At 34.4% G+C, this 13,184-nt stretch overlaps 1 protein-coding gene and 1 long non-coding RNA gene across 2 annotated transcripts in view; one reads left to right on the plus strand and one right to left on the minus strand.

Annotated features, from left to right (window-relative positions):
* The window catches only part of LOC138856354 (uncharacterized), a 46,291-nt gene extending 33,785 nt beyond the window's left edge, over window positions 1-12,506 (minus strand). The window contains exon 1 of the long non-coding RNA XR_011395569.1: window positions 12,037-12,506. This is a non-coding gene — a long non-coding RNA (uncharacterized lncRNA). The remainder of the gene's footprint in view (window positions 1-12,036) is intronic.
* The window catches only part of loh (lonely heart), a 78,946-nt gene that overhangs the window by 6,131 nt on the left and 59,631 nt on the right, over window positions 1-13,184 (plus strand). The window contains exon 2 of the mRNA XM_070107241.1: window positions 10,118-10,409. Within this exon, the coding sequence (XP_069963342.1) occupies window positions 10,360-10,409 (50 nt within the window). The 5' untranslated portion in view covers window positions 10,118-10,359. The remainder of the gene's footprint in view (window positions 1-10,117; window positions 10,410-13,184) is intronic.

Genomic DNA, 13,184 nt, shown 5'->3' on the forward strand with positions numbered 1-13,184 from the left:
AAACAAAATACTACTTTTGGAAAAACGTGTTTAAAGATAAATAAACGACGTAAATGGTCCGCAGGACCGCATTTGAGGCAAAGCAAATGCTTTATAGGATATGCTTTAGTTATATCCTAATTCGAAATATGCAAAAAGAAATTAATTTTTCAAACCATAAAGGTTGTCGATTCCTTTAAATTTCTTAATATTTTTTTCTTCAACAGACTAACTTTTATAACGGTGAAGATTTTCAGTTAAAACACATATTGTTGTGACACTACATAGCTGGTACTCGTGATTTTCCGCTTTCCGCTTTGCAATACACTACTATTATACATCCGGAGATATACATACAACATGCACAATTCATATTGACCGAGAAGTGCCACTCCCTATTTTTCTTTATGGACTATATGATTGTAATACTTTTCTGTGCACTTTGATAAATACTTTTGTACCGAGACTTAATTCAGACAAAAGTTTGAATAGGTGACATCAGACCACCTCGATACCGAAATCTGTGCATCTATCTTAATCTATGATCAGTATTGGCAGACTTATAGGTTCTTAGTTGGTGTGTTAAATTCTTAGTGTGCGCTATAATTAGTCAAGCGGTTCAAGGCTCAACTTCTTGCATACCAAAATATAAAATTTTTACTCTATATACAATTGATTACAATTTAATTTTAATTCCAAATTATAAAATAAATTTCTAGTCTTTACTAAAGACCTAACATATGAACTTTATGCGGCTCTTAACCCCTATGTCTGCTTTCCGTTCTCACTGAATAAATGTAGCCATGCCCGACTATCTGTTGATCTGTCTGTATATACGCGAACTAGTTCCTCAATTTTTAAGATCTCGCTCCAAAATTTTGCACAAATCATTTTCTCCCCAAAAAGCCACTCAGACCACTATAGCATAAAGATAGCTACTATACAAACTGACTGATCGAAATCAAGTTCTTATACGAAAACTTTTTTATTTGACAAAATATCTTCACAAAATTTGGCATAGATTATTGGCTACGACAAGGCTACAATCTTCGAAAAAATAGTTTGGATCGCACCATTCCGGCATAGGACTGTCATTCAAATTGACCCAAGATAAAGATAATCGACTTGCGTTTATTTACATATATCAAGCAAAGTGCTAGAAAGAACAAGCGAAACGTTACCGTTGGATGCAAACTGTTGGTCAATTATACTATCAATTAGTTAGACGTATAGTTGCTAAAAGAAATGCATCTGTGAAGGGTATTATAGCTTCGCTGCAACCAAAGTTAACGTTTTTTCTTGTTTTGCATACATTTACATAACATACACATCTGCCTCTAACCTCTGCATATCTACATTTCAATCAATTTCTCTACGCCTTTATTTTGTTTGAAAATCGCTAAAAAACATGCAAGAAAAGTAGTTTCATCGATGAATCATCGCGGCAGCAACTAGTTCAACAAATTACGCTTTTCAACATTTTCAACACTTAAGCATATTTATTTATTATGGACATTTGTTTACTTTTCATAGACTTGCAATAGAAAAATGATGTAGTGCATAATAAATTACAGCTGAAAAGGGAGGATTTCGTAATGAGTGCATATTGAAACTAAAAAATAAATAATAACAATAATTGGTTCGATCCAAAGAAGACCTACTTTCTTGTATTCAACATAAGCGCATGGTGAATGTTAGATTTTTAAAATTTTTTTTAAGTTACATGTCAAGGTCGCTGCATTATTTTAGATAAATTACGTAGTACTCCAGTGTAAATGCAACGCAGTCAGCTGCCACCGCTGGTCTGACACCTTCATTGATCAAACAATAGTGATGTTTATATTATCGCTTGGCTGACTTGGCACTTTTCATTTAATCCGACAAATAATTATAATGAGAAGGCCTGCCACATTTGTCTATCTAAGCGCAATTAAAATATACCACAGCAGGGGGGTGGTACACTAATATATATACATACACATACGAAAATGCCACCATATTTATGTAAATATAAAATATTATTTAAATGTTTGTGGTTTAAAGAAATCAACGATTCGAAAAACCGGAAGGCCCAACAGTTTTAAATTTGCTTATAATTGTACGTATGTGTGTGTAAAAAGCATGTCAAGAATGGTAAGCTGAAATTTGTAATTTCAATGTTTTGCCAAGTCATTCTTCATTCACAACAACATACAAGTGTAGCGTTGTATGCATGTATTTAGGCTCATAATGACATGATTAAATGAAATAATCAAGCCTGCTGCAATGCGACTGTGTCAGAGACCTGTTCGTTCGTTCACGCGTTCTGCGCTGACAATTTAATGCATGAAGTGTTTATTTTCGTTTTCAATTTCGTTTTCGTTTTCAAGTTCGAGGTGCCACAGGTGGCGACACTGAAGGATTAAATGACTTAACGCATAAGCTTTCGACCGCTTGTTGTTGTTATTTTTGGCCTGTCTATTTAAATAATCAAACGGCCAAAAGTACGTACTTAAATGTGAGATTTTGTGATTAAGATTTCGAGATTAAAATTTTCAGTGGCGTTCAAATGGGGCAGGCGACAGTTTCGACTTTTGAGTGATAATCCATTATAAGAGTGCTCATAAGAGAAGTGGTGACCTTCACGTCACATAATTTGTTTGTATGAACTGTAGAGATGTGAGAGGATATAAAAATATAGTTTTTTTTTGACATTATGCAACAGAGGTGACTGCCAACAGGAAAGCAATAGATGTGCTGCCTCTTTCAGGGAGGTGTGCATTCAATCCGACAGCGGCAGAGTGGCACTACTAGCTTTGAGTTCTCTTATGTGCATTCAAAATCAGTCAAGGAGTGTCTGTCCTCGCTGTCGATTGTCTGATAAGCGTTCATACGGTAAAGCTGAAAATTTTGTCGGACCCTAACTGTCAAAGTTGTATTGAGGAAGGCGAGGTGGAAACATTCCGTCACTTTATTCCTCCTTTATCCAGCTTTACAAGACTGTGGTTGAAACATCTTGACAGTCCTATCTGTGGCGAACCTGGCGACATAGTCTGAATTGATATCAGCGGAATAGGTAGCACAATGGATCGGCTCTCTCAGCTGTCAAGGGGGATCCATTATCAAATATCTTGTAAAGAGAAAAAGTTCAAAAATGCTAAAAATTTCGAAAAGTGACGTTATGTGTTGACAAAAAGTGAATCAGCACAAACACGCAGAAAACTCTACTCGGGTTATTTAGCCAATATTTCACAAAATATTCTCTCCACTCTCAAAATTCTGCCCTCGTTCATTAAATCGTTGTTTTTCGCCAATTTAGAACAGTTAAGGCGCTGCAATAATTGTCAACAGTAAGCTTTTATGTCGCATCGTTATAATCAGTTTTTATTGCCACAACTATTTGCCACCACAAATTTTCACAATTGGTAAATGTGTCTGGTGTTATTTACATACATTTACATAAATTTTTATTGGCTTGGCTTTGGATTTGAATTCTCGCTTTCGTTTTGACACCGCCCATTTGGGAGCAACCACATATTTTAGTTATTATAGATATATGACTCATTGTGTTTTTATTTGACACACGCATTTATAGACGCACATAAACGCCTCATAAGTATATACATATGTATATTTATACAGTTGTATGTATTTAACACTTCTAGAGTCGCTAGAATTTGCTGAAATGATTTCACGTATTGCCAATACATCACAATTATGGCAGGCATTTAAAATTCACAAGTTATCCTTAAGTAGCGCAGCAATTACTTAATCGTCGTAATTTCTATAAATTCTTTTAATTAATCATCAAGCTTCAAAAAGCAAGCAAATGAGATGGTTGGGAAGCTCTTAGGCACCTTATTTATTATTCCTAGCACACCGAAGTAGCCGAAATTATGAAAGACAACAAAAAATAGTGGCGAACGTCGAAGCATAAGCACCACCAACAAAAGCATTGAACCAGTCATAAGTCAGGTTCATTTATGCCACTTATTATGGGTCGCGGGAGTCGCTATGCTCTCATTGCGATTATGATAAATTTCATTTCAAATGCTTTCTGACACATGAAAAATATATTTCCGTTTGTTCTTTAAATTAGTGCATTACTTCTTTTTGGTTTTTAATCGCTTTTTTATTTTTTATTTCTTTAAAGCATTTTCTGATCAACGGTTTATTTATGTGTTACGCTTTGTTAGGCACAATTTCTTTTCTCCTTGTAATAATGTGTTTGGTTTAAGTTTAATGATTTTTTTTTAAGGGTAAAGCAGAGCAGTGCATTCTTACAAATAAAATGAAAACAAGAAAAAACGATAGTTTCGATTGCACAGAAACTATAATACCCTTCACAGGTTATATTTCTTATAACATAAAATAGTATACAAGTTCTCTATGTTAATTTTATCAGATAAAAAAGTTTTCCATACAAGAACTTGGTTTTGACCGAACAGTTTGTATGACAAGTAGTAGACCAATACTAGATTAGTTCGCGTATATACAGACAGACGGACACGAATAAATCGATTTAGCTCGTTACGCTGATTATTTATATAAATACTTGAGGGTTTCCGACGTTTCCTTCTGGGTATTACGAATATCGTGACACACTTAGTATGCGCTGCTCAGAATATAAATATTGCTTAAGAATCGAATTAAATTTTTCAATAGATTCAAATCTAAATTTACATTGTCGGTTAAGAGAGTAACGACTTTGAGACGATTCGTTTCCTCTTGAAATTTTTAGTGGACTTTACCTCACTCTCTAGAGGTAACGGCTGCTTTACTGATGTCATATTAGCATATTTTCATATATCTTTTTGACAGACAGTTCAGTAGTTGCTGTTTCATCTCACTGTTCAATTATTATCCAACTGATATAATTCAGTTTGAAAAGTGCTGCTAAAATTGTAGAAACTAAGTAGTTTTTATCATCTCTATCAGAGAAAATTAGAAACGAAATCGGTAAAAATCGCAACTGAGAATAAGTTGCCCATACAAGCTCTCACTTTAACAACACAATAGAAATGCATTGTTCAAACTCAGTCAAGTCAATTATTTTAGTGGAACGCAACTTGAACTCTGCTCAAACTGTATTTAACCAAAAACTTCACTAATAATAACAACAACAACAATAGTTGTAATAGCTACAACAAAAGGAAAAGTTTTCACTGACCACACAAAATTTAAGACAATAGCGGTACTACATTGTAATTGCAGCAATGAAAGGGAAGCGTCCGAACTTGTGGGCAATCGCTTGTTGGTCTGTCAAAACTCGAGTGCATCAATCATTATTCTTGATGTCGTGTGCTCGCCGGTGCCGGTGGAGAAAAGTTCAACGGAAAATTTGAAACGCTGACGGACAAAGGTGACAGGTCGCATGCAAAATGGCTTGGCAACGAAAGCAGAGCAAAATCAAATATCCAATACACATATACAAACAAACATACATATTGATTTAGTGCATCGTGGCTAAACAGTTAAGTGCATCCAAAGCCTAACTTATAACCAAGTCAACTCACAAGAAGTTCGCTATGGGGAAGTTTAGCTCATTACGTCACCTATTGTGTAATCAAAGAAGAGTTGAAGAGATTTGCATTGGTTATTATATTCGATGTAATGCTTGAGAGCGCTTTATTGGAGTTAAACGATCGGTTAAATAAATGATGAAGAAGATGGAGATTAATTGTTGAATTTATAGGAGCGTGGCTGTGGCTTTGCACCCGGTTCCCACTAATAGGTATAGGTTAGGTATAGGTTAGTATAAAGGCTGCAGTCTCAATCTCTACATAAACGCTGCAAACTTTGCCATCCTATTGCCATATTGGATTAACATTGCACTTTGTTTATTATTTGTATAGCTGGAGGCATTTAGCACATCGCAAACTTATCTCATTTGCGTGCATTTATTAGCCGCTGGAAGATCAAAAGCAAATCCACACTTAGAAACGTCAATAAACTGACAGCTCGCTTCTTTAATTACCAATCTGGGCAGCAAATAACTTTATTGATTACAATCGCAGCAGCAGTGAGAACAACGAGTATTATAAAGGGTGTTCCAGAAAGAGAAAATATGCGGAAAACTTTTCAGAATAATTCTGAATAACTCATAAGAGTTAGTAGTGCGGTTTTGTAATATAGACGTGGCTGAGGAAATAGAAACTCAAATTATGAATTTATGAAACGGATATAAAAATTTATACTCGGTGGTTCTTTCTAAGTATATATCGTATATGATTGAATTTGGTATATTATATGTATTCAAATTCATCACGCAGTCACTTAGACACCCATTATGAAAAATAATTATACAATATGCGAGATTTATTGCCATTACATTGCAGAACTTCTTGCAAGGAGTTGTATTTATGAAACCAATCATGAATGGTACAAACAAAATAAAATATTTCAATACTCAGCCGGAGCTACAAAGCTAAACACTTAGCTTTTGCTATTGTTGATATTAGGTCAATGAATAGTTTATGATTATTGCATGAATTGAAAGTGTGATTGGCAGCAGGGAAATGGCTAGATGTGCAACATCTGGAGGCAGATCACATAACTCATTTATATGCAAAGAAAAACTTAATAAAAATATCATTATACAATTTTGCCTATTTGATAGTTGCAAAGCATAAACGCATGGTAACTTTTGCTTTCTTTATGAAAGAAAATAAAATTTCCATCTTTCAACCTACATTTCTGTGGAAACTGCGCTTGACGTTTTAATGTCAGAACAATGACAAGACAAACAACATGCATGTTTGGTGTGGTGTTTGTATGAGAAAACAGTCTGCTAAAATGTATTGCAACAAATGGTAGCATAAATATCTATACAGATTTCATTTATTTATAATTTTTTATTTACTATCTTCTAACATGAATAGCATACCTACATCAGAACATATGTACGAGCCTATTTGGGTGCCTCTTTCGCTGTTATCAGTTTCTCATCTTGTGTACTCTTGTTTTCAATCATTTCGTCATCTACATTGTAGACAAGTTGAAGTGCGTTTTTCATTTCAGCCTTTTAAATACTGCATAGTTTTTCAATGACTCTTCTTTTTGGTACCCGCCATACACTGTCAATTGTTTTTGAGGCATTCTTCGGTTATTTTGTATATTACTTAATCGTCTTTTAAGTGAGACATACTTATAGTATATACAAATATGATGAGGAACTGAAAGTAAAACCTTTTACACTTCAATTTATTATTTTTTTAATACATTGTGCTGGTTGAGTCTATGTGGTGGTAATAGGAGTACGGAAAACGTTTCGCTAGTTGTTTGATATTAATAAAGAACACATCTTCTATGAATATTTTAATCGGTCAGTTTGAATGCCTACTAAATGCTATAGTGGTTCGATATCGGCGGTTTCGACAAGTGAGCAGTCTCTTAAAGAGAAAAGAACGTGTGTAAAATTTCATATCGATATCTCAATAACTGAGGGACTAGTCGCGTGTATAAAGACGAACAGATGGCCACGGCTAAATCGACTCAGATCGTCCTGCTGATCATTTAAGATATATACATATATATGGTATGTACTTTGTAGGTTAGTCATTAAATAATGTATGCTATATTAGTTCGAACACTAGTAGCACGACTTACTTGTAGTGTGTTAAGCATGTCGATACACTACATAAATACACATACATATTTTTGTGGCAATAGTGTTAGCGATTTAACTTTCAATCAGCTACATAGTATATGCTCATAAACAAGAACTTATTTGCAGATCTATCAAAAGAGGAAGTCTAAGAATTTTCTGGCAGAGATCTCTAATATGCTGCCCTCCGACGTCCATTAAGTACAGAGTTCAATAGCAAAAAGTAAAATAAACTGAAAAATATACTCGTGCATATATATTGCCATATTTTTTAATAATTAAGTGCGTATGTATGTTTACAGTTTAAAGTATGTGTGAGCTCAGCTCAAATTCAATAATTTAGAGTTGTTGCGAACTAAAAATATTTCTCCATATTTGAATACATATAAACAGGCTGCCTTGTTATTATATATATACATATATATATACATTGTTGCATATGTATTGCTACAAAATCTAACCCTAAGTTATTTTATGTTGAACCACAAACGCCACTTCAGCCACTGTGCTTGTTGCCCAGCTGCTGTGTGGCGGCTCGAGTTATCGAAAAAGCAACAAAAAAAAATCTCCCACATGTTGCGCATGATTAAGCATCTTCCATATAAGAGTTTGCATGTTTGTTTAAGTGTATGTAAAAAATGGCTCTTAATATAAAATTTTTTATTTTCGATTTTTTTTGCTGAATATTTTTTGTTGATTGATTTGCGATGTGCAGTGAAGACAAAATAAACGAAAAATTGCAGCAAAATTTGTTGCAGGAATTCAGCGAATTCTTCCGCTTCGAAATAAATTTAACGTTAGTTAAATAGTTTTTGTTGCACATGCACAGGCTTTTATAATCTATATACCGAGCGCTATTGGCTTTAGCTGTCAAGCATTAGAATAAGCGCTTGGGTTGATAACTACAGTAGTTAAGAAACCTTGCTAAATATCACATAACGTATCTTTATTGAGCAAGAACTGTTTATACAGTTATGCCTTACGTACATATACAAGTATACATCTGGATAATTTAATTTAGTTTCTATTTAAACGCTTATAATACATATTTGACTGTATATAATTAAGTAGCTTTCATTGTTATGGGCATGTTATAATTTCATCGCCCCTATACCTCGGTCAAAAGTTCGCAGCTGGCGCGAGCTGTCGTACCTTTTTTGCTAATTTTTTCCGGTTTATTTAGGCTTTGTTCTGTCTCTTTTTTGTGATTTACTTTGTCAACTAATTTGAGCGGGAGGGAGTGTCGTTTCGTGAATAACTGTACAAATATAGGAAACTTCGATGTTACACGCACAAATATCAGCACAGTTATCTACACAAATATATCGACATCTACATACCAGTTACGCATTTCTATCACGGTTTACCGACTTGACGGCTATCGACAGCCAGACAGCCAAATGCTTTTTGTAGATTTATTTTTTGCTACCGGACAGTTTTCGTTTTTTGCACATTCTTTTTGTTTTTAATCGTTTATCTAATAGCTGCAGTATTTGCTATAAATTCTATGAACTGATTTCACAGTAAACCAGAAAATCAAATTAAAATGCATGTTTTGAGAACTTATCTGAAATTGATCTTCATACATGAGCTTGCTCAATACCGTTTTGTTGGCGAAGCTTTTGTTAAAGCTATTTGTTTTTTTTACTTTGGTGCGCCTATTAATTGACTGTATAATCGGTAACCGGATTTTTTATTTGAAACTTAGAATCTTTTGCTGTGTATTCTAGTTTTAGAACAATTTTTTGAAAACGTCAAATTCAGCGTTATACGGATCTTGAGTCTCGATGTGAGCTGAATATTTAAATTTTGTAAGAATGCAAACGTAAATACTTATGAATTATAGGGGTTTGGCTTAGACGCTAAACCACCCAGTTCACGAACTTACATTTTGGTATTTATTGATCCATTTACCGGATCGGTTGACGCCCCAGATCGGTTGAATAGCAGACCCTTTTTTATTCCTAAAATACTTTCCTCTCATTTCACAGTATGACGCCGCATTAAATTCCCAACTGAAGCTCTTGCATTTCGTAATTCTTCCATACTATATCGCCGATTCAAATGTAAACAGCTATTTGGTTGGCAGTGTACTTTTATTAAGTGTCATCTTAGAAAAAAAGCTACGAGAATGATTAAATTTATTGAATTGATTAGCTGAAATAAAAATAGTCAGTGAAATACGCGCTAATTCTAGTTTTAAAAATAAAGATGAATTAACTCGCACTTGGGCGGCAATTAGTATTATCAGCGAGATCTGTCATTCAGCACGATAAGAGATTTTGGTTTCATGCAAGAAAAGCAAATAAATAAAAAATAATAAATTTCTAAATGTCGATTGAGTATTCATGTTTTATATATGTACATATATTAAATACTCTATATATGTATATTCTCTATATGATAGCAATACAATTGCTACGAATTGAACCGCTGAACTCTTCCCAAATTTTGCTTAACACTGAAGTGCGTTTGGCCCATTTTAAATTATCAATTAATTCAATTTCTTTCCTGACAGATGACTAATTTATAAATATTTCGCTTTCATTTCAGCTCTATCGCATGCCGGTGTGTGCAAGTACATTCCGAAGTCTGGTTCTAGAGATCCCTTAAGTGAGTCAAATAAGTTGAACAAAATAAAAAGTAAACTGTGAAGCATCTCTAGAATTTCAAATTATTATTGATTGAATTCTACCAAAAAGTAAAAAGAATTGTGCTTAAAAATTTCTCATGAAGCTATAGTTGTGTGCGTGATTTAAATAATTGAGCGAAAATTTAATAAATACATAACAAAAATGTGGTTAAATTGTTGTTGGAATATGTTGGGGCCAGCGCGATTACTGAGGTGAGTAGAATTTTAAAAAGTTTTGCAAAAAAAAAAATATTGGGTTTATAACTATATTCGTGCCGATTTTTTTCAAAATTTAAAAGTTTATTTAGGAAAAACATGTACAATAATATTATTCAAAGCATTGCCTATCTGAAGCTATAAACTTTTCCCATCTTAGTGGCAATTCCATCCCAAAAGAAATGCAACGGCTTGGCGTTTAAGAATAAATCAAGCCAATTTTTGATAATTTTTTCTGTTGTGAACCGTTTTCCAATGAAGGCGTTCTGCGTCGACCGGAATAAATGGTATTCTGAAGAGGCAAGGTCTGGGCTATAAAGCGGTGAGGCAAAGCTTCACGGTCGGTGTTTTCCAAATAGTCTTTAACCGGTGTTGCAATATGAGACCGACTGCTAATTTAGAAAATTAAAACCTCGTTTCTAGTCGGAAATTCCGGACGGTTTCCGGCAATCGGTCGGCTCAATTTGATGAAGTGTTGTCAGTAGCGTTCCCCATATTTTGTTTCACTCGGTTTTAAAAGCTCATAATACAGCATGCTCTTCTGATCCCCTCAAATACAGAGCGTTACTTTGACGTCGTGGAAATTTCTGCTTTACTGTTGATTTGGCTGGCATTTCATATTTTCAGCATTTTTGACATGCAAAATCGCCTTTCAACGTCTCTTAGCTTCAATTCTGCATCCAATAATGTTTCCAGTTTCTCATTTTTACAGTGTACAGAAGAACTTCTAGTAAAAGCACTTTTTCAGCACAAAGTTTGACTTGAGTGAAAAAAAAGTTTCCGACGCATGTTTGGAATAATAATAAAGTTACGCCATCTTTTGGCAAACCACACGAATATAACTTTAGTTACTAATAGTTATACATATATTCATTACTTATTCTAATTAGGACAAAAAAGGTGTCGTAGTAGTGAGCCAAATATTATTTTTTAATGTTCAAAAAAAAAAAAACCTTAGATGGAAGTAAAATCAAAATGTTTTAAGTATCTTAACCATAAAAGGGCTAGGTTATTAATGTTTTTGAATGACTTTATTAATTTTTTTATGATTTTTGAGATTTTATAGATTTTATGTTCAATATTGTTGTTATATTATGAAAACCAAAAAATTGTCTACACTGAAAAAAATAAGTTTGAAACATTACATATATATGTAGGTATGTATATAAGCGCTGTATCCAAACATAATCATCAACGCCATTTGATGACTTAATATTTGAACAACAAAATTAACCAAAACGCTTTCTAAGTAGTTTTAGTTTTAATTTTCGACAGCAAGCCCAAATTCCGACAGCATGTTTTCTTCGGCGAATTGCCGATACTTTTTATGTGACAACAGATTTGGTACGTTTTACGACTATTTCCATGCCTTTGATGATTATTCTATAAAAGTGTTGGGGCACTCGTTCAATACTTGTTTGAGCATACGGTACAATAAATACATAATTTATTAATTATAGCTTACACACCCCGGTCGTGACACACAGCGCGCTGTCATAAATCATTCTGTACATCTCAAACACAGAACCAAAAACGAAACACATACAATACGTACACACATATACATTATAGTAAAAAGAATATAAAGAAAGTGTTATGCAATCCAAAAGGCAGCTCAAATTACCCAATTGAAAATACCGAGAAATCGCATCATTCGAGCGGGCTTCGCGCACTACACCCGAAAACAAGAAGCGTATACAGCTTCACTCCCATATATCTCTTCCAACACATTGGCAAGTTAGTGTCTTATCAAAGCTAATTACTAGCAAAGAAGTTGCACAATTTCACAGTTTAAAGCCACAATTTCTCGCGTCCCACTCGGCTGCATCGACGGCCGAACTTAAGAGTTTAATTGCCTTCAATTGTTTAATGGTGTTAGAGTCTGCTCTGCATTTCAAGTGGCTTTCATTTTGTACGCTTCAGTTCTTAAATTGCATTTTTGACACTCGCCGACTTGTCGATCAGGCGGCCTGCCGGCAGTCAGCGGCGACCCGAGCTGTCACTGATTCACCCCAACTTGACTGCGCTCTGTACGCCACTAATTTAGGCGCTTTGTGTTGTCTTTTTATTTCTCACAAAGCTATTCTTGGATGGTTTATGACCAACGCAGACTCACTTAAAAGCAATCGTAAAAGCTTAAAACGCTGCTGAGAATTAAACGAGTTTCAAACGCTCGCCTTGTTGTTGTTTCAATAATTTATGTGCTTGCTAAGCAGTTAACGGTTTTAATTTCGCTCAAAGCGGCCCGGCGGTGCTGTGGGTGGCAACCGCGGGCGTATTTTGGAATTTCTTAGCACGCGCCTCTGTTTCGATTGTTTATTTATTAATATTTTTTTTAGATGAAATGAAATTGAAAAAAGATAACAACATATGTATGAGTAAAGCTACACTTTTTTTTATTTGTTTAAATGTTTTAAATGAATTTATGGCTTCTTAATATGAAAATCGTGGTCGAATTTTTGTTTTATTTCGTTTTAATTGCCTTAGGAGTTAAGGCGGGTAAATAGTAGTGACGTTATCATAACCGTCGTGTAGGTGTGTGAGTGTGTTCGTACTGTGAAGAGAGTTAAGCTGCTTAGCTGTGTTATTTATGGTTGTTGGAGATAAAATAATAACTGTAGTATTATTTACTATGCCTTCGTGGAGATATGCGGGACAGATGTGGACTTCGCAAATGCCATTCATGCATATATCCAACTTAAATGCATTATTAAATAACTTGACCTTCCTCTATCTGTCTGTTTGTACATTTTGCGAGGTATAAGGAGGTTA

This window comes from Bactrocera oleae, chromosome 3 (genome assembly GCF_042242935.1).
Source record: "Bactrocera oleae isolate idBacOlea1 chromosome 3, idBacOlea1, whole genome shotgun sequence".
Lineage (NCBI taxonomy): Eukaryota > Metazoa > Arthropoda > Insecta > Diptera > Tephritidae > Bactrocera > Bactrocera oleae.